The sequence below is a fragment of the Dunckerocampus dactyliophorus genome, chromosome 10 (genome assembly GCF_027744805.1).
Source record: "Dunckerocampus dactyliophorus isolate RoL2022-P2 chromosome 10, RoL_Ddac_1.1, whole genome shotgun sequence".
NCBI lineage: Eukaryota > Metazoa > Chordata > Actinopteri > Syngnathiformes > Syngnathidae > Dunckerocampus > Dunckerocampus dactyliophorus.
In genome coordinates, this window is record NC_072828.1 from 8,676,132 (window position 1) to 8,696,081 (window position 19,950).

The 19,950-nt window shown below is 43.3% G+C and overlaps 2 protein-coding genes across 10 annotated transcripts in view; one reads left to right on the forward strand and one right to left on the reverse strand.

Annotated features, from left to right (window-relative positions):
• Positions 1-6: 6 nt before the first annotated feature.
• On the forward strand, positions 7-18,981 carry LOC129188429 (leucine-rich repeat-containing protein 41-like). 8 transcript variants are annotated; one of them, XM_054788902.1, is made up of 12 exons: positions 7-439; positions 1,008-1,094; positions 1,206-1,264; positions 1,355-1,946; positions 2,687-2,899; positions 2,963-3,133; positions 5,846-5,944; positions 6,005-6,133; positions 6,200-6,272; positions 9,516-9,602; positions 9,714-9,766; positions 9,844-9,938. In XM_054788902.1, the coding sequence occupies exons 1-10, from the start codon at positions 346-348 to the stop codon at positions 9,574-9,576; spliced, it is 1,578 nt and encodes a 525-aa protein (XP_054644877.1). In that variant the 5' UTR covers positions 7-345; the 3' UTR covers positions 9,577-9,602; positions 9,714-9,766; positions 9,844-9,938. The 8 variants fall into 8 exon arrangements, with proteins under 8 accessions (XP_054644877.1, XP_054644875.1, XP_054644876.1 ...); XM_054788900.1 differs by lacking the exon at positions 9,844-9,938 and adding an exon at positions 6,421-7,648; XM_054788901.1 differs by lacking the exon at positions 9,844-9,938 and adding an exon at positions 6,421-7,648 and having other exon boundaries at positions 2,966-3,133.
• The window catches only part of arhgap39 (Rho GTPase activating protein 39), a 29,940-nt gene continuing 28,609 nt past the window's right edge, over positions 18,620-19,950 (reverse strand). For both annotated transcript variants that reach the window (XM_054788896.1, XM_054788897.1), the window contains one exon: positions 18,620-19,855. In XM_054788896.1, the coding sequence (XP_054644871.1) occupies positions 19,661-19,855 (195 nt within the window). In that variant the 3' untranslated portion in view covers positions 18,620-19,660. The remainder of the gene's footprint in view (positions 19,856-19,950) is intronic.

The window sequence follows — 19,950 nt, forward strand, 5'->3', positions numbered from 1 at the left end:
CTTAATTTCGAGCTTTATATGACTTATTGTGTGTTGTTATCCAACTGTTATTTGTTAATGCCCATGTCTTGACCCTATGTTGTTGTAAATTGTAAGACATTGATAAAGTTGAATGAAAAAAAAAAACAAATCTTGACCAATGACATCCGCCTTGAACAGGAAAAAACTGATTCGGTCCCAATTTCTGTCGTTCATTTCAAAGAGCCGGCTATTAGAGACGATTCGTTCGCGACCGACACATAACTGATACCCCTTTTCAGCTGTGACTGTTGGGTGCAGACCATTGTCTGAATTGGCGTGTGCTAAAATAATTAAAGTTGACTTTAATAGGCAACAGTAATTAAAATGGACTTAGAAAATCGGATCGCGACTTTAAATGACGTCTGTTGCAGAGCTGTCAGTAAACATTGGGACATCTTGGGGACAACAGCGGTACTTAGTAAGTAAACTGTAAGTTTTGTTCGGACCGCTAGCTAGCTAGATAGCGCATGCTAACGTGTCTCCTCTGACAAAAGAATAACATACCGTATTTATTATTAACACATTATTAAATTAATATTAGTGAGTTTGCCTTTATTCAGTTTGGGTCCACCAACGGAAGCATATTTTTACTTAAATTTTAATTATTTACAATTTATTTTTCTAATTACGTATACTTCAATTTCTTTATTTAACTTCTCACTTCTATGTATTGAATCCTCATTTCATGTCACTATTTCAAGCTGGAAATCTATTTGATAATTGCCATATTTGGTTGTTGTTTAATTCAAAATGACCAAAAAAGACTTGGACTCGATTCAAACATAAGAATTAAATAACACTGGACTGCAAACAAATCTGAACCAATAGCCATTATGCAGATTTAGTGTTCGTTTTCATTTCTGTGTTGCAACTTGCAAGAATAGTGATGAATGAAATGAGAAGTTGAAGGATTGACTCTAAAGTATTTTTATTTTCAATTTGTTGAATATATGACATGTGATGTGATGTACTTAATGTGTCGTCAGATCTTCCAAGAGAGCTTCTAAAAGATCTTCTTCTTCATCTGAACGTCTGTCAGCTGGATGAACTTCAGACGGACCTCAACCTCAAAGGTAAGCTTGTGAGTGGAGAGCACAACCTATAGCGACATATGATTTGGATTCATTCGTTTCATTTCAACTTTACTTTTCATGTTGACTCTTCCGCTGTCTGTTTCTTTTCAGGAATATCCACGTTCTCTGAATGGTACACATTTTACCGGCGATTGCGGGGCAGGGCCAGAGTACGTATCCTCTGTGATGAATAGGTATTGTATCTTTCCAGGTCACAGCAGCACACACAACTGTCACGCTTCTCTCGTCTCTGATTCCAGCTGAAGACGTTTGACACGGTGGAAGATGTGAAGAAAGAAGTCATGGGGAAGATGTTTGAAATTGCCATGAATGGCCAAGGCCTTCCTCAGAGTGTCGGGAAGCATTTAAACACTCCAACCTTGTTGATGGCGGCAGCAAAAACCATCAACCATTTTAAACTGTCCTCGGGGTTGGGCTCTGGGATTGACTTGGCGGCTTTAGAGACGCCTGTTCTCGGTGTTTTAGAGCAGACGGTCACTACGCTTTCAGTGTGGATTGATAAAAGGTTACCCGTGCAGATGAAGAAATCACAGATGTACATCATCCATCGTCTGATACAACATGGCGTCACCAAACATGTCATTCTACGAACCGATGACCATGACCTCTTGTACAAAGTGCTGTTTGAAGGAGGATGTCTGAACAAGCTTCAAAGAAAAGTTGCCAGGAATACTGAGGGCAGCTCCCAAACCGTCCCAAAGTGCAGTGGGTGTCCAAACAAAGTCATTGAACATTTGGAACTGGAGGAGTGTTCATCCAAGGTCTTGAAAAAGCTGATTGAAATCCTTCCTTGGTGCTCACACCTGACTGCTCTGACTGTGCGCCACACATGTGAGTCGTCAACATTCTTCATGTCAAATCATGTCTACAAGTTGTGGCTGAGCTCAGAGACATTTCACTGTCTCAGAAACGTCCTTGATCGGCTTTTACATACACAATAAGTCCCCGCCATTCCAAATGACAAATGGTGAAAATCCACCAATAGTAGACATTTCTACTGCTATACTCAAAACCCTATATTATGCCTCTCACACTTATTAACCACATTTTCAATTTTGTTTTACACATTAAATAATATATTTTTTATGTTCTATTTATTACTGACTTGGGGTTAATCAAATGGTCTATTTGACACTATTTTTGGAGAGACAAGACACAAATGGGTGAGGGTTCCAGTGAATAAAAAATATATTTAATTACTTTGGGGAAAAAATGGCAGATGATTACAATCATTTTTTAAAGTTATTAATTGCATTTTTTATATTGGGTTTTCTCCGGGTACTCTGGTTTCCTCCCACATTCCAAAAACATGCATGTTAGGTTAATTGGCGACTCTAAATTGTCCATAGGTATGAATGTGAGTGTGAATGCTTGTTTGTCTATATGTGCCCTGCGACTGGCTGGCGACCAGTCCAGGGTGTACGTTGCCTGTCGCCTGAAGTCAGCTGGGATAGACTCCAGCATACCCCCATGACCCTAATGAGGAGAAACGGTATAGAAAATGGATGGATATTTACATGTTTTTATTCCATACAATGGTAAATAATGCAGTGGTGTGTGTTCTGGGGCAGCGCCCATTGCTGTTTCAGATATGTTAGACTTCACCAAAGCTCTGGAGCAGCTGTTTCAAAGCTCCGACACGTCCCTCAGCCGTCTGTCCATCGAGCCGATGTTGTGCGCGTCATTGCTGAGATTCCTGTTGCACGCCTACCCCAGGCTGACTGAGCTCAATGTGGAGTTTGGGAACCACGCTATGGAGGAGCTGCCGCCTCCCAATGATACAAGTGAGTCTCTGCTTGTGCGGCATCCCTGACCTGCTTGGTGTTGACTCTTTTGTAACTGTTTAGCAGACGAACTTCCACTGGAGCACCTGTCTGTCAAACTGAATCAGCTGCTGACATCTCCCGACCTCCTCTTGTCTGTGTTGAGACGCTGCCCCCACTTGGTCACGCTGCGTGTGGGAGGGGTCTACCTACCGGCCCCCTTCTCTCAAACGGAACTCCTCACCACGCTGTCAGGTGAACAATGACACACAGTCACATTTTTACACCAAAATGACTTCAACTTCTAAGCGCCAACATAACGACACAACATCCTTCCTGACCCCATCTGAGCAGACCTGTGTTTTAGCCTAACCTTGCTAAGCGACGTGCACGAAAGGCAACACAAAGAGGAAGTTAAAGGAAAACTACCCTTTTTTAAAATTTTATTTTGTTCATCATCCACAATCCTTATGTGAGACATGAACACGTCTTTCTGTTTTCTGTGCATTCTAAAGATATAAAAACAGATAAAAAGAGGCAGCTAAGATTGCACAAAAAAAAAACCTCCGAAAACCACCAACAACTATCTATTTACATAATGTGACCTGCATAATTGTGTGTGGAAAATCTGATGTGTGTGTACCACTCACTTGCTCACAGGGTGTCAGCGCCGCACTCACAACGCCTCGGCCACTACCAAAAGGTAGGGCGATATATTGGAGCTGGCGCCACTGCTGCTGTGTTGTTGTTTTTGAGTTTGTAAGTTAACACTAGGTGTAGCGTTCCTTTCTATGTTGCAATGTGAAATCAATGTGCCCAAGAAGGAAGTTCCGGTAATTCTTAAAATGCCCAAAATACAGCAAAACATTACATGTTAACATGAATGTACCTGTTACTACATGGTCACAGCATGTAAATAAAACCATAAAACCTTCTTGGAGGTGTTTTAGTAGCAGGCTTTGTAGGCGGAATAGGTGTGTCCCATTACGTGCATTAACGAGCTACCTGTTTTTATATCTTTAGAAGTCACAGAAAAGAGGAAGACGTGCGTTTGTGCGTTTGTCTCACTTAAGGATTGTGGATGATGGGCAAAATAAAAAAAAAAAAGTGCAGTTTTCCTCTAAAATGTGTACCGTAAATCCACAACCATTTGCTGTCCAATTTATTTAAAAAAAAAAAAAAAAATTTAATGGTTTAATATTAAATCCTGGAAGGCTGCTAGGTCCCTGAGAACAAAAGGATCTCAAAAGGACCAACATATCAGAAACAATGTGATGGCACAATGTCAGCAGGTGGGGCATATACAGGTGGTCTTCGGGCGCGCACGAGGTCAGCTCCTACACTGTGATGTAAATTGAGTTTTGGTGTAAGCCATCATAATAAAATTCTTTACCTTTTTATTTTTGTGGCTTATTGGAAGGAGAAAGCAGAAGAGGCAGGAGAACAAATAAAACAAAACCGCTGCGCTTCTTTATTACGGTCGCTTTCATATGAGCAGATGCTTTAACATGCTGAAGGATATGGCCTTTATCCTTAATGATGGTCGCGATAGTCCAACGTTTAATACCAAAAGTGTTGCCAACATTGGTGGGGGTTTCTCCTCCCTCCGAGCTATGATGTTTATTTTCCACTTCTATGGTGGTGGCTTTTCTTTTCCTTGGTGCATTTCCATCATAACTGAAGTGCAAGAAGTTAGTTAATAAGCAATGTTATCCACTCTGTGTAGCTTTGAATGAGCCACACACTGTGTAGGAATACACTGCATCCTTGCAGCGTGCGTTCATCCCCTGCGTGTGCGGAAATTAGTTCTCGAACAAGTCCAGTGTTTATTGACCAAAATTAAGGTTTTAATTAATTTATGGGAGCGCATGCGTAACCAGGAGATACCGAAACACTACTGCATGCCTGTAATTGTTTCTTGTGTAAATGTGTTTTTAATAAGTGTGAGAGGCATATTATACAGTTTAGAGCAGTGATTCTTAACTGGTGGGTCGCGGGTTTTTGTCTGGGAACAACATAAATTCAAATAATCTTTTATTCTGAAAGGAATTTTTTTAATGCAGTGGGTTGTTGTCTATACTCTTTGAGGTGGCGACAATGCTCTGCAGTTCTATTTGAAACCTGCTGTCATAGACCGTCCATCCATCCATCTTCTATGCTGCTTATCCTCACAAAGGTCACGGCGGTATGCTGGAGCCTATCCCAGCTGACTTCAGGCGAGAAGCGGGGTACAACCTGGACTGGTCGCCAGCCAGTCGCAGGGGTCCTAGAAGACCAAAAACATTTTATAGTAGTCTACTGCAATTAGGATGTTGGATGTGCAAGTCCTGTCTCTTGTTGAGCCTTAGGAAGTATTTGACTATAAGTATGTAATGCTTATTATATAAGAGCTTGAAGCAGAATGTGCATGTATTCTTCTAAGTGTGTATTTAGTTGTCATATTTGGAGGTGGTGTGTAAAATCGCTAATTCTAATCACTAGCGCGTATGTGGGATTTTCTGTGTTAATTGGCATCCTTGCGCATTTGTTTAAATGCATTTTGTTTATGTTGAATGTCACAGAGAAATTATTTTATATCTTATGTAAGTCATAATTGACATACTTTATTTCTGTGGGTTCAGTTTTACAGGACTTCAAAGTAAAGGCTCTATAATGGACCTTAACTGGTGTCTTTATTGAGAACCAGCTGGTTCTGTTATTTTGCACTGCTTCAAATTTAAATGCCACTGTCTTTCCATTATTTATAAAATATTTGAGTTGAAAAATGTCCAATTTTGGTCGTCACTTCTCAGTAAGGGATGATGGTGGGTCCTGCAGCCATACCAGTTGGGAAACACTGACTTATAGCCTCAAAAATAGGCATTTTGACGGCTTTGTAAGGGTGCGTCCATTTAGGCACAGTTTCAGGTCTTGCTATGTAAAAGCTGGGATACTTGCTGTATTTGATGGAGCTTTGTGTGTGTTTAGAGTCTAATGGCTGCCTGACAAGTCTCCACTTGATGGACCTGAACTTGTCCGATTGTTTCCACCAAATGCTCACCGTGCTGCGAGTGTGCAAGCTGGAAGGTAATAAAGTCCACAGAATCTTCTTCCTGTCGCCATGTTTGACGCTGCTCTGTCTGTCAGAGCTGCACCTCCACGATTGCCGTCTCCTGGAGCAGCAGAGTGACAAGCAGGAGGCTTTGCAGCTGCTGGTCGATGCCCTAAAAGCAGCACCGTCCCTGCGCAAGCTCACATTGACTCAAAATCGCCTCGGTAAGTCACACCTTCGCCGCGTCATGCGTACGCTTTGCGATGTGTTCACGTTGCCTGTGTCCACAGCTCGGGACGTCCACGTGCTGGCAGAACTCTTCACTGGCCCTACGCCAAGCTCAGTGGAATACCTCGATCTCCGGTGAGTGCTCACTAAGTACTACTGCTGTCACTGTGGGGAATCCAAGTCTTGGGAAGGAGCTTGTGTGCTTCCCTAATTGGACTGCTTCCATCAATGAGCCGGTTAAGGAAAATGGATGATGAAGAAATGCTGCTCTTCTTCCACACAGCCATAACTTAATTCTGCCAAGCGACATTGTGCGCTTTGCTGAGGTCTTGACGACACATCCTCCACCGCAACGTCTCACCCTCGACCTCACGTACAACCTGGGAGACGGATACGAATGGAATGCTGCAGTGGACAAGCTCCGCCCATTCTGTCAGCGGGTGGCCAATGATTGGGAATTTAGCAACCTCATGTCCAGCCTGATCTACTAATGTTATGAGGCGATGAGTGAGCATGAGTCTTTGATTAACCACGGTCAGTCTTTTCTCAGACACAGCGAGAGACGGCGACACAAACTGGACACACACACACACACCTCCCTCACTCCTGATCTTCATCAAAGATCATAGAAAAAAAGGACCAAATTTAAAATCGGCTTCATTTCAGTGGACTCTTTTAAACGGGGGTGTCCAAAGTTTTTCCGCTGAGGGCCGCATACTGACAACTCAATGGAGGCGGGGGCCACTTTTCCATTTTTTAACCAACCCATGTAGATATGTCAAGACGTTTTTATATTTAAGGAAAAAAAACAGCCTGCGTCACAGCTTTGTGTTGTTGTTTTTTGTTTTTTTACAAATGTTGTAACTTTATTCTCGTACATTTTTTTTTCTTGTAATATGTCTTGTCACGATATTTTGACTATTGTAATATAACTTTTACCCAACTTAATTTTTCTACAATACAATTGTATTTTTTGCTTTTTACAATTTTTAAAAAAGAATATATATTTCAACTTTATGTTGTTTTTCCTCTTAATATTATCACTTTATTCTTATATTTTGTCTTTACTTTCGTAAAATTACTAATTTTTTTTTCCATTTTTGCTGTTTTGCCTGGCCGCACTGTGGACTCACCTGCTTTTTAAATCATTAAGTATTGGGAATGTTTTTGTCACCTTTGTCTTGATGTCAAGCTGAAGTGGTGACGCTCTTGTACAATGCAATACACGACTCGTACATACGCCATAGTTGGCGGGATAACTGGATGTGGGCGGTCGATCCCACTACATCTCAGTAGGGGGCGGGAGTGCACACTGAAAGTTACTTGCTAACCGCCATTAAAAGAAAGAAGGATTCACGTCTGGACTGTCGTGTACTAAAACTCCATAAAGTTGACATTATACACATCAGTCATAAATATGGACACAGATAATCGGATTATGACTTTAAATGACATCTGTTGCAGAGCGGTCAGTGAACATATGGACGTTTTGGGGACAACAGCGGTACTTGGTAAGAAACCCGGAAGTGTTTGCGTTGGGCCATGACAGTACTGTCTCCTACGACAAATGTTAATAGAAGTGTGTTCACAGTTTGGTTTTATTTTACTTTTGGTCCACGAACAGAGGCACATTTTCCTCGATTCCAGTTTGGTTCTACCGTTTGCATTTAATATGGACTCAAATTATTTTTTTATTTCTCATGGAGCTGAATAAAGGATCTACTACAAATGTTGGCAGCTTGTATAAACTGTAGTAACTAAACGTACTGTTTTCCCCCAAAACATAAGCATGCGGTTTATCCTCTGACACTTGGTGAGTTAAGTCTCATAAAGTGGGGGCACGTCATGCACAATGGTTGTTCAAAGTCCCAAGTCTTGGCGACTTGAGTGGGCACATTTTTTTTTTTTTACAAAAATATTGGTTATATTCCAAAACTTAACAAGCATTTGACCTCAGGTCCTTGTGTCGTTCTGTTTTCTTGACGTTTTTTAATGTTCTTTCTTTGGAATTTGTGTCTGTGGTTATAAATAGGTATATTTCGTAAAGCGTCTGTGTAGGCTCTCAGTCGTACAGGAGTTGTCCATCGAGGAAAAGGCTTCTTGAGACGTCATCTGTACTTCTGTGAAGAAGGTGTCGGACGTTTCGCTCCTCATCCGAAGAGCTTCGTCAGCGAACTAATAAGTGCTGGTAGCCTAGGCCTTACATACAGTAAGAGTGGGCGGAATTGGTGTGCCCAGTTTTTCGGAGACCCCCGCTACATAAGGGACTACCACTCCTCTCCTTTTTGCTTTTGGGTTTCTGTCCCTACTCTCTTCTTTTGACATTTGTTAAAACTCCAGAGGATCTTATGGCAACACAAAATTCCTACCTATTTCAAACCAGTAAATACCCTAAGACAAAAATTAGTGCATCCTAAAGACAAGGCTCCAAACCAAAAACAGAGCAATGTGGTCTATTCCATCCACTGTAAAGATGAGGAATGCAAAGAGCACTACATTGGGGAAACTAAGCAAATGCTCCAAAAAAGGCTTTATCAACATCGCAGGGACAATTCTAGTGGTCCTCAATCAGCAGTACATCTACACCTTAAAGCTACCAATCACTCTTTTCAGGACAGCGATGTAAAGATTTTGGCCAAAGAAAACAGATGGTTTGAAAGAGGAGTAAAGGAAGCTATTTTTGTCAAACAACAGAACCCATCATTGAATCGGAATGGTGGTTTGAGGTTTAATTTGGACCCTGTGTTCAGCAGGTTACTGAGACCAAAACCCACAGCTCTTAGTCTTGCAAATGAGGTGAAGCCAGGGCCGAGCCAGAACAATAGATGCTAACGAGCCAGTATCAGAGTCGTTCATACCCAACTCAGGGAGCGACACTTCCCTTTTATCGGAGGTGTTAATAGCAGGAAAGGATTATACCACTACTCCGCCCAGGCTTAGTGTAAGGAACCAATAGGAGGAGGGTGTTGGCACACCAATTCCGCCCACTCTTACTGTATGTAAGGCCTAGGCTACCAGCACTTATTAGTTTGCTGACGAAGCTCTTCGGATGAGGAGCGAAATGTCCGACACCTTCTTCACAGAGTACAGATGACGTCTCAAGAAGCCTTTTCCTCGATATATTTCGTAAAATAACAATTTTCTATCCATACATAGGAGGCATACTTTAAATGTATTAAAATTATACGGCATATTTGAAAGAACTTGGATTATCTCATTGTTGGCCGAGTGTCTGGTTTTCAGTAATCAACAACACAGTTAAGAGAATGTACTCCACAGAGGTATTGAATAGAAACATTGCACTGCAAACCAGTCTAAAGATTGAATATGCAGGAGTTGTTGCTGTGAACTTAGATGATGTAATTTATGTATCATCAGATCTTCCGACAGAACTCCTAAAAGATCTTCTTCCTCATCTGGATGTGTGTCAGCTGGATGAACTTCAGCCGGGCCTCAACCTCAAAGGTGAGCTTGTGAGTGGAGAGCACGGCCAATGGCGTCATATGCTTTGCATTCACTTGTTTCATTTCAACTTTACTTCTCATATTGATGCTTCCACTGTCTGTTTCCTCTCAGGAATATCCACATTCTCTAAATGGTCAAAATTCTGTCAACTATTGACCAGCACAGTAGGTATCTTCTGGGATGAATAGATATTGTATCTTCTCAGGACGCAGCAGTCAGCTTCTCCCGTCTCTGATTCCAGGTGAACACATGTGCCACGGAGCAAGATGTGAAACAAGAAGTCATGGGTCGGATTTTTGAAATGGTCATCAACGAACTCTATATACCTTCAATTTTTGGGAAGCATTTGAACAATCCAAACGTCTTATTGCCGGCAGCTAAAAGCATCAACCATTTTAAGCTGTCCTGCGGGCCCAACACAAGGATCGACTTGATAGCTGGACAGACGCCTGTTCTCAACGTTTTAGAGAAGACTGTTACTAGATTTTCACTATGGATTGATAAAAGTGTGCTCAGGCAGAAGGGGAAATCACTGATGTACATCATCCATCGCCTGATGCAACATGGCGTCACCAAACACATCATTCTTCGTACCGATGACAAAGACATCTTGTCCAAGGTGCTGTTTGAAGGAGGATGTCTCAGCAGACTTCACAGAGAAAACGTCTGGAATGAAGAAGAGGATGAAGAAGAAGAAGAAGCCCTTAAAGATGCACACTTTCAGATGTACCCATACATTCGTTATCAAAACATCCACACATGCATTGGGTGTCCAAACAGATTCATTGAACATCTGGAACTGGAGGACTGTTCACCAAAGATCTTTAACCAGCTTACTAAAATCCTTCCTTTATGCTCCCGCCTGAGCGCTCTGACGTTGCGCAGCAGATGTAAGTCAACGTTCTTTATGTCAAATTATTTAAACATCATCACGTCTACAAGCTGTGGCTGAGCTTACACTTGGAGACAATTATTGAGACATTTGCAGAAATGTCCTTGATCATTTTTAGCTCGATGGTAAGTACCCGCCATTTGCAGCGGGGTTATTTACAAAGAAACACCCCCACCCCAATCCCCGTGAATGGCGAAAATCCACACATAGTAAATACACCCATAAAATTCTCATTTTTTGTTACTGTAAACCCTGCATTATCATAAATACGATGGAACCTCCTCGGTTAGCGTGTTTTTCGGTTTACGTCGAAAACGTATGGCAAAATTAGTGTACAATATGTCACGCGTCTTGTTGCGTTAATATACCGCATGAGTCCAACTGGGTTCTTAATGTATCACAAAACATTCTTGTTAGCAGCATATTAGCTTGGTGATACATGGAAACAGGAACCATAGTCATCGCCGTAGCTCGTCTGTGATGTCATCAGCGCTTGACTGTAGTTCTTTGCTAATGAACCCAGATAAGCGCGTATAAAAACAACCACACACAAATAGTGTTTTGAGGACAATACATAAGTACAATGACAGCAAGAGAGGAAAATTGTTCAGTGACACTTGAGTGTTAGTATGTACCCAATGAATGTGACACCCACATGTAGCTTTCCCGTGGGACAAAAACAACCTCCGAACTAACCCCACTGCTTGTTTTAAAAAGAAAATGTCACTGTGGTAAAAAATCAGTATGAAGACCAGAAGCTAGGCGGATAACTCTAGCTGGCGAGGTAGCTCGCCACCGCCATTGTCACGTACAGCCAGTGACAGCTAGGCAAAGCGTGTAAACAAGGATGCAAGAAAAGTCAAATGGCAATATGGTTGATAACAGAGTGATCAAACACGATGGCATCGATTGGCATAACCTGTGGCAAGCTGTCAAACCGAAGCCATTGAGGTTTTACAGACTAGTTTTGATTCACGTGGCAATACGGGACAAAGCGTGTCCTGTGTTAGCTCAATACGGGTGTTGGCAACCCTACGTGACACAACACATATGAAGTGTTTGCTGCCGCACGCCGATTGGTTTTTGTGATCAGCTTTGAAAGGCATTTATCAACATATCTGATCACATGGTTTTTTTTTTACAGAAATCGTCTATCGATCGGTGGCCGGTCAATCGGCGCATCCCTAATATACAGTCATGGAAAAATGATTAGACCGCCCTTGTTTCTTCAGTTTATTGATCCATTTTAATGCCTGGTACAACTAAAGGTACATTTGTTTGGACAAATATAATGATAACAAATCTAGCTCATAAGAGTTGACTTGAAGAGCTGATATCTAGCAACTTCCATGGTTTTCTTAATAACCAAAATCACTCAAGTTCATACATGAATAGCTATAGCATTGTACTGCCAAAAAATGTAAATCTTAATGAGCTATTTTTGTTGTCATTGTTATATTTGTCCAAACAAAGGTACCTTTAATTGTATCAGGCATTAAAATGAACAAGAAACTCAAGAAACAAGGATGGTCTAATCAACTTTTCCATGAATGTGTGTATATATATATATATATATATATATATATATATATATATATATATATATACATACAGACCCTTTCCAAAAAATTAGAATGTCATGGAAAAGTTGTTTAATTTCCATAATTCCATTTAAAAAGTTAAACTTTCATAGATTATAGATTCAGGGCCCACAATTTAAACGATTTCAAGTGTTTGTTTGTTTATTTTTACGTAATTTGGGCTTCCAGCTCATAAAACCCACGAAAACAGGAATTCAAAAAATTAGAATACTGTGAAGAAATCACCATTTACTTCTTAGTTTTTGCAGGAAAAAAAAGAAAGAAATTAGGATCACATCAAATCAATCAAAATATGGTACTTTCAAAACGATATGTCAGTCTTCAATACTTGGTTGGGAATCCCTTTGCCTTAATCACTGCCTCGATGCGACGTGGCATTGAAGCAATCAGCCTGTGGCATTGCCTGGGAGTTATGGAAGCCCAGATTTCCTTGATGCTTGCTGTCAGCTTTTCTTTGTTGTTGGGTCTGGTGCCCCTCATTTTCCTCTTGAGAATACCCCATAGATTCTCAACGGGGTTTAGGTCCGGTGAGCTGGCTGGCCAGTCAAGCACTGTGATGGCATGGGCATCAAGCCAGGTTTTGGTGCTTCTGGCGGAATGGGCAGGGGCCAGGTCCTGCTGGAAGATGAAATCTGCATCTCCATACAGATCCTCAGCAGAAGGAATCATGAAGTCCTCTAAAACATTCTGGTAGACTGTTGCGGTGACCTTGGATTTAAGAAAGCAGAGTTTACCAACACCTGCACCGGACATTGCACCCCAAATCATGACGGACTGTGGATATTTCACACTGGACCTCAGGCAGCTTGGGTTCTGTTCCTCACCGTCTTCCTCCAAACCCTTGGACCTTGATTCCCAAATGAAAGGCACACTTTACTTTCATCGGAAAAGAGGACCTTGGACCACTGGCCAACAGTCCAGTCCTTCTTCTCCTTGGCCCAGTGGAGACGCTTCCTACGTTGGCTCAGGTTCAGAAGTGGCTTGACCCGAGGAACCCAACAGTTGTAGCCCGTCTCCCGGATGCGTCAGAATGTGGTGGTTTTTGAAACTGTGACTCTCGCCTCATTCCACTCTTTCTGGATCTCTGCCAGATTCTTGAATCTTCCCTGTTTGATAATCCGCTGAAGCCCACGGTCATCTCTTTTGCTGGTGCATCTTCTCCTGCCACATTTTGCCCTTCCTCTAGACTTTCCATTGATATGCTTGGACACAGCACTCTGTGAACAACCAGCCTCCTTAGCTATGAACTTTTGTGGCTTACCCATCCTATGGAGGGTATCAATGATGGTCTTCTGGCCAGTTGTCATGTCTGCAGTCCTCCCCATATTGAACCCAACTGAGACAATTGAACCAAATTGAAGCAATTTAATGACACCTGGGGAAGCCTGTGCAAGTGATTTGACTTTAGTAGATGATTAGTGTGTGACACTCAGTTTAAAACATTCATGCCCTGCAAAATTTGGGCTGATTTCTTCACAGTATTCTAATTTTTTGAATTCCTGTTTTCGTGGATTTAATGAGCTGGAAGCCCAAATTATGTAAAAATAAACAAACAAACACTTGAAATCGTTTAAATTGTGGGCCCTGAATCTATAATCTATGAAAGTTTAACTTCTTGAATGGAATTATGGAAATTAAACAACTTTTCCATGACATTCAAATTTTTTGTAAGGGTCTGTGTATATATATATATATATATATATATATATATATATATATATATATATACTGTGTATATATATATATATATATATATATATAAATTTTATTATTTCATACAAATGTAAATGCAGTGGATAGTCAGATGCCTCGGAGTCACGATTTGGGAGTTACACACATAGTGTGTGCGTGTGTGTGTGTGTGTGTGTATGTTCTGGTGCAGCACCCATACCTGTTTCGGATATGTTGGACTTCACCAAAGCTCTTGAGCAGCTGTTTCAATGCTCTGACGCGTCCCTTCGCCATCTGTCCATCGACCCAATGTCGTGCCCGTCATTGCTGAGCTTCCTGTTGAGCGCCTACCCCAGGCTGACGGAGCTCAATGTGAATTTCGGGAACTTCTTCATGGAGGAGCTGCCTCTGGCAAACAATACAAGTGAGTCTCTGTGCTTTTACCTGTGCAGCAGCTTCAGCGGGTGTCCCCTCACCTGCTCGTTGTTGACTGTGTCCTAACCATCCTGCAGGCAAACTTTTGCTGCAGCGCCTGTCAGTCAAAGTTTGTGGGCAGCTGACATCTCCCGCCTTCCTCTTGTCTTTGTTGAGACGCTGCCCCCACCTAGTCACGCTGCATTTGGAAGGGGTCCACCTGCCAGCCCCCTACTCTCAAAAGGACCTCCTCACCACACTCTCAGGTGAACAATCACACACAGTCACACTGAGGGGCTTCCTTTTATATCAAAATTGCTGGTGCTTTTGATGTCCCCAAATTATGACTTCAACTTCTAAACTCCCCCTAACGACTCATTTTGGGTCCAAATCCCTCCAGACCCCACCTGAGCAGACCTGTGTTTAAGCCTAATCTTGTGTGTGTTTAGAGTCTAATGGTCGCCTGACAAGTCTCCACTTGATGAACCTGAACTTGTCCGATTGTTTCCACCAGATGCTCACCATGTTGCGAGTGTGCAAGCTGGAAGGTAACAAATTCCACGGTGTCGTCTTCTCGGTTCCGCCATGTTTGATGCTGCTATGTCTTTCAGAGCTGCGCCTCCACAGCTGCCATCTACTGGTGCAGCAGAGCAACAAGCAGGAGGCTTTGCGACTGCTGGTCGACGCCCTGAAGGCGGTGCCGTCTCTGCGCAAGCTCATTTTGACTCAAAATTACTTCGGTAAGCCACACCCTCGCCGCGTCATGCGTACGCTTTGCGACGTGTTTACACGTTGCCTGTGTCCACAGCTCGGGATGTCCACGTGTTGGCAGAACTCTTCACTGGACCGGCGCCAAGCTCAGTGGAATACCTCGATCTCCGGTGAGTGCTCACTAAGTACTACTGCTGTCCCTGTGGGGAATCCAAGTCTTGGGAAGGACCCTGTTGCAAGGTTCCTACGCAAGTATGGAAAAGTATGGAATTTGATCTCTAAATTTCCAGGTCTCCAAAAGTATGGAAAATGGAAACTCAAGTTTCGAAAAATTTAGATGTTTCCAAGACTGTGACCACTGTTCTGTTTTCTAACAGATGAAATTATGAATAACTTTAAAAAAAAAAAAAGAATTGGATTGTTCTGTTTTTTTTAAAGGCACTTGCTGGGGCAGCTAAGATGTTTGTGTGAGAGCACACAGTGGGCGACACGTCCATGAAAACATTTGAAAACTGGGTCATTCCTATGACCCAGTTAAGGAAAATGGATGATAAAGAAATGGTGCTCTTCTTCTTCCACACAGCCATAACTTAATTCTGCCAAGCGGCATGCTGCGCTTCGCTGAGGTCTTGACGACACATCCTCCACCGCAACGTCTCACCCTCGACCTCACGTACAACCAGGGAAACAACAGATACGAATGGAATGCTGTAGTGGACAAGCTCCGCCCATTCTGTCAGCGGGTGGCCTACGATTGGGAACGTCCAGCCTGATCTGCTAATGTTACGAGGCGATGAGTGCGCATGAGTCTTCGATTAACCACGGTCAGTCTTTTCTCAGACACAGTGAGAGACGGCGACACACACAACTGAACACACGCACACCTTCCTCACTCCTGATCTTCAAAGATCATAGGAAAAAAACCAGACCAAATTTAAAATCGGCTTCATTTCAGTTGACTCTTTTAAACGGGGGTGTCAAAACTGAGAGCCGCATACTGACAAATCAAAACATGTGGGGGCCACTTTTCCATTTAAAAAATGTTTTTTTAAACCAACCCATGTAGATATGTTGCGACATTTTTATTATTAAAGAAAAAAGCAGCCTGCATCTCAGCTTTGTGTTATCTGTATATAAACCTTTTCTCTTTTATCAAAGATTGTAGAAAAAAAACTGACCAAATTTTAAAATGACCTCATTTTTCAGAGGATGCAGCGTAACCTACAATGTCATACGCCGTAGAGGAAGCAGTGCAAGGGCACTCCACGGTGGGCTCTCTAATCTCTGGGGTTAAGGTTGCCGAGGTGGTCGGGAAGCTCCTTGCTGGCAGGGCCCCAGGGTTGGATGAGATCTGGCCGGAGTTCCTTAAGGCAATGGATGCAGTGGGGGTGTCTTGATTGACACAAATCTGCAACATTGCATGGACATCGAGGGTGGTGCTTCTGGATTGGCCCAACTATTGTGGGATCACACTCCTCAGCCTTCCTGGTAAGGTCTATTCAGGAGTTCTGGAGAGGAGGATTCGCTGGGTAGTTGAATCTCGGATTCAGGAGGAGCAGTGTAGTTTTTGTCCTGGTCGTGGAACTGTCGACCAATTCTACACTCTCGTCAGGGCCCTTGAGGGTGAATGGGAGTTTGCCCAACCAGTTCACGTGTTTTGTGGACTTGGTGAAGGCATTCAACCTTGTTCTTCAAAGAATCCTGTGGGGAGTACTCTCAGGTACGGGACCACCTAATTCAGGCGGTTCGTTCCCTCTCTGATCGGTGTCAAAGCTTTGTCCGCTTTGCCAGCAATAAGTCAGGCTCGTTTCCAGTGAGGGTTGGACTCCGCCAGGGCTGCCTTTTGTCACTTTGTCATTTGGTTCATTACTTTTATGGACAGAATTTGTAGGCGCAGCCAGAACCTTGAGGGCATCCGGTTTGCTGGCTGCAGGATTGGATCCCTGCTTTTTGCAGATGATGTGGTCCTGCTGGCATCATCGAACAGTGACCTTCAACTCTCACCGAATCGGTTTGCAGCCATGTGTGAGGCGTCTGGGTTGAGAATCATCGCCTCCATGCCTCAGTTGATGATTCTCAGCCAGAAAAGGGTGGAGTGCCATCTTTGGGTCGGTAATGAGATCCTGCCTCAAGGATTGGAGCGGCATCTGCAGTGATACAGATTCTGCATCGGCCCGTTGTGGTGAAAAGGGAGCTGAACTGAAAGGCAAAGCTCTCAATTTACCGGTCGATCTACGTTGCCACCCTCATCTGTGGACATAAGCTTTGGGTAGTCACACAATGGACAAGATAGCGGGTACAAGCGGCCAAAATGAGTTTCGTCCTTAGGGTGCATGAGCTTCTCCCTTAAAGATAAGATGAGAAGCACTGTGATCCCAGAGACTCGGGAGAACCGCCGCTCCTCTGCATTGGGAGGAACCAGGTGAGGTGGCTCGGGCATCTGGCCAGGATGCCACCTTGACTCCCTGGGGAGCTGTTCAGGGCGGGCCTAGGAACGCCTCGGGATTCGCCAGGAGGAGCTGGACGAGGTTGCTGGGGAGAAGGAAGTCTGGGCTTCACTGCTTAGGCTCAGATAAGTGGATGATGATGGATGGATGAGGATGAATGTGTAAAAATATGTTTAGTAACTGTGATAGGCACATTATAGGGTTTAGACTATCAAGAATAGGCATGGGGGGGGGGGTTAAGACTGCTTCTATTTAGGCACGGTTTCAGGTCTTGGTATGTAAAAGCCGGGGTACGGAACTTTGTGTGTGTTTAGAGTCTAATGGCCGCACGACAAGTCTCCACTTGGTGGACCTGAACTTGTATGGTTGTTTCCATCAGATGCTCACCGTGCTGCGAGTGTGCAAGCTGTAAGGTTAAAGTTCACGCCATCTTTTTCGTGCGGCCATTTTTGACACTGCTTTGTATTTCGGAGCTCAGCCTTTTTGACTGCCGTCCTGTTGGAGCTGCAGAACACTAAGCAGGATGGCTTACGACTGCTGGTCGACAGCCTGCAAGCTCATGTTGGCACAGAAAACACTTGCACGCACCTTGTACGTCAGGTGTCCGAAGTGTGGCCCGACACATTGTACAATTTAAATTAAAGAAAAAAAAAAAAACCCAACGACAACAATGGGGAAAAAGAGCAAAATGATGCAATGTAACGAGAAAAAGCTGAACTGTCATACTAATTTAGTAATTAAATGCAAATTTTGCCTTTAAATACACACAAAATACATATGTATTTTTTTTTGCCTTTTTACAAAATAAATATCAAAATGGCCCCCACATCCTTTGACTTTTCCATTTGTGGCCCTTGTTGAAATGCGTTTGGACACCCCTGGTGTACGTGTATGGTTCAGACTTGGGGAATGACGTGTTCACGTGTCGCCTGTGTCCACAGCCTGCAACCTGCACGTGCTGGAAGAACTCCTCTGGACCGATGCCAAGCTCAGCTGAGTACCTTGATATCTGGTGAGTGCTCACTAGGCCCTGCTGCTGCCCCTGTGGAGAATCCAAGTCTGGGGAAGGACATTGTGGGCTTCTCTACTCGAATGCTCCCATCCTCCACCAAACCGTCTCACCCTCAACATAACATACCACTCCTGAGACCAAGACCCAGACATGTGGAATGCGGAATGCTGCACTGCACAAACTCCGCCCATTCTGTCAGCAGGTGTTCAACAACTGATTCCATCAACACGATGGCCGACCACATCAGTGGCATGTGACGAGGCAATGAGTCAGTATGAGTCTTTTATTAAACACTGTCAGTCTTTTCTCAGACACAGCGAGAGACGGTGACACAAACAACTGAAAACATACATGGCTTCCTCACCCTTCATCTTCATCATAGCTCTCACTGTGAAAGCAACAAGTAGAAAAAAAAAATGTCCAAATTCAAAATGAGCTTAGTTTCAGTCGACTCTTTTCTATTTTTAAATATGGGAACATTTGTGTCAAGTTTCTTTCCTTGATGTCAAGCTGAAGTGGTAACACTGTCTGCATGCTGATTGGTTGCAGCCACCTTTAAAAGACACGTTCACGTCAAATGCAACAAAATGTCATTTTGCACCAAAAACTGATTGAACCAACCTTAATGTTATTACAATTTTTTTCAGGTTTTTTTTTTCAAGCAGATTGGTCTGAACGCTCCCAGCGTGGCGCCCTCTAGTGGCCTGTTTATGAGCAGCACCAGGAGCCCAGCAGGGCGTCACCCCTAGGGGGAGCCTGTGCCGGCTTTGCAGAGAAACAACAAAAACCTTGTTAGTGTTACGTTCACAGCACATTTGTCTAGAGGGTTTTTTTTGTTTTGTTTTTTTTTTACATTGTCTGTACAGTCAATGTACACTTAGACTACATCATTGCACACACACTAGTGCACGTGTGTGAGCACCACACACTCGTTCACATGTGAACACATTCATGGCATCGACAAGTAGGTGTCAAATAAATACCAAATAAATTACAAAGTAAAAAAACAAAACATGTTAATTAAATAAATTAACAAAGCACAATCATAAACAATGACACATACAGACACATTCACAAATCAGTAGTGGGCAGGGTAATGGCATGTGGGCGGGGCCATGGCCGATTGGCGGCAGTGAGCCTTAGCTGCCGGGGCGAGTCACATGACCAGAGAGGAGGATGAGATCCCTGCAGGCCTATGGTCCTGGTCTATGCACGTACGTGAAGGCACGTGGGGTACCGCAGTCACGTGACCCGCTAAGTCCACATACTGTTTTTGTCAGGCCAACAACTTCATCTGGGAGGGGGTGGGGCTATAGGATTCCGTCCATGAAGCTGGTGTCCAGCCGCTGGATGAGGACACGGATGAAGGACATCTCTTTGCGAGTGTTCTCAAAGATCACCCTGGGGTCGTCCGACTGGCAGCGTAGACAGTTGGGGGCCATCACCATGGCCAGGTTGTTGACATCCATCTTAGTGATGGACACATTGGCGGGCTGCGCAAACACCTGCACGCAAAGGAAGACCATCAGAACCATTTGCTCAAAGTTGGAAGACTTTGTGTGCTCATGTGAAAGACGCATGAAGACATGTAAATGTTGTC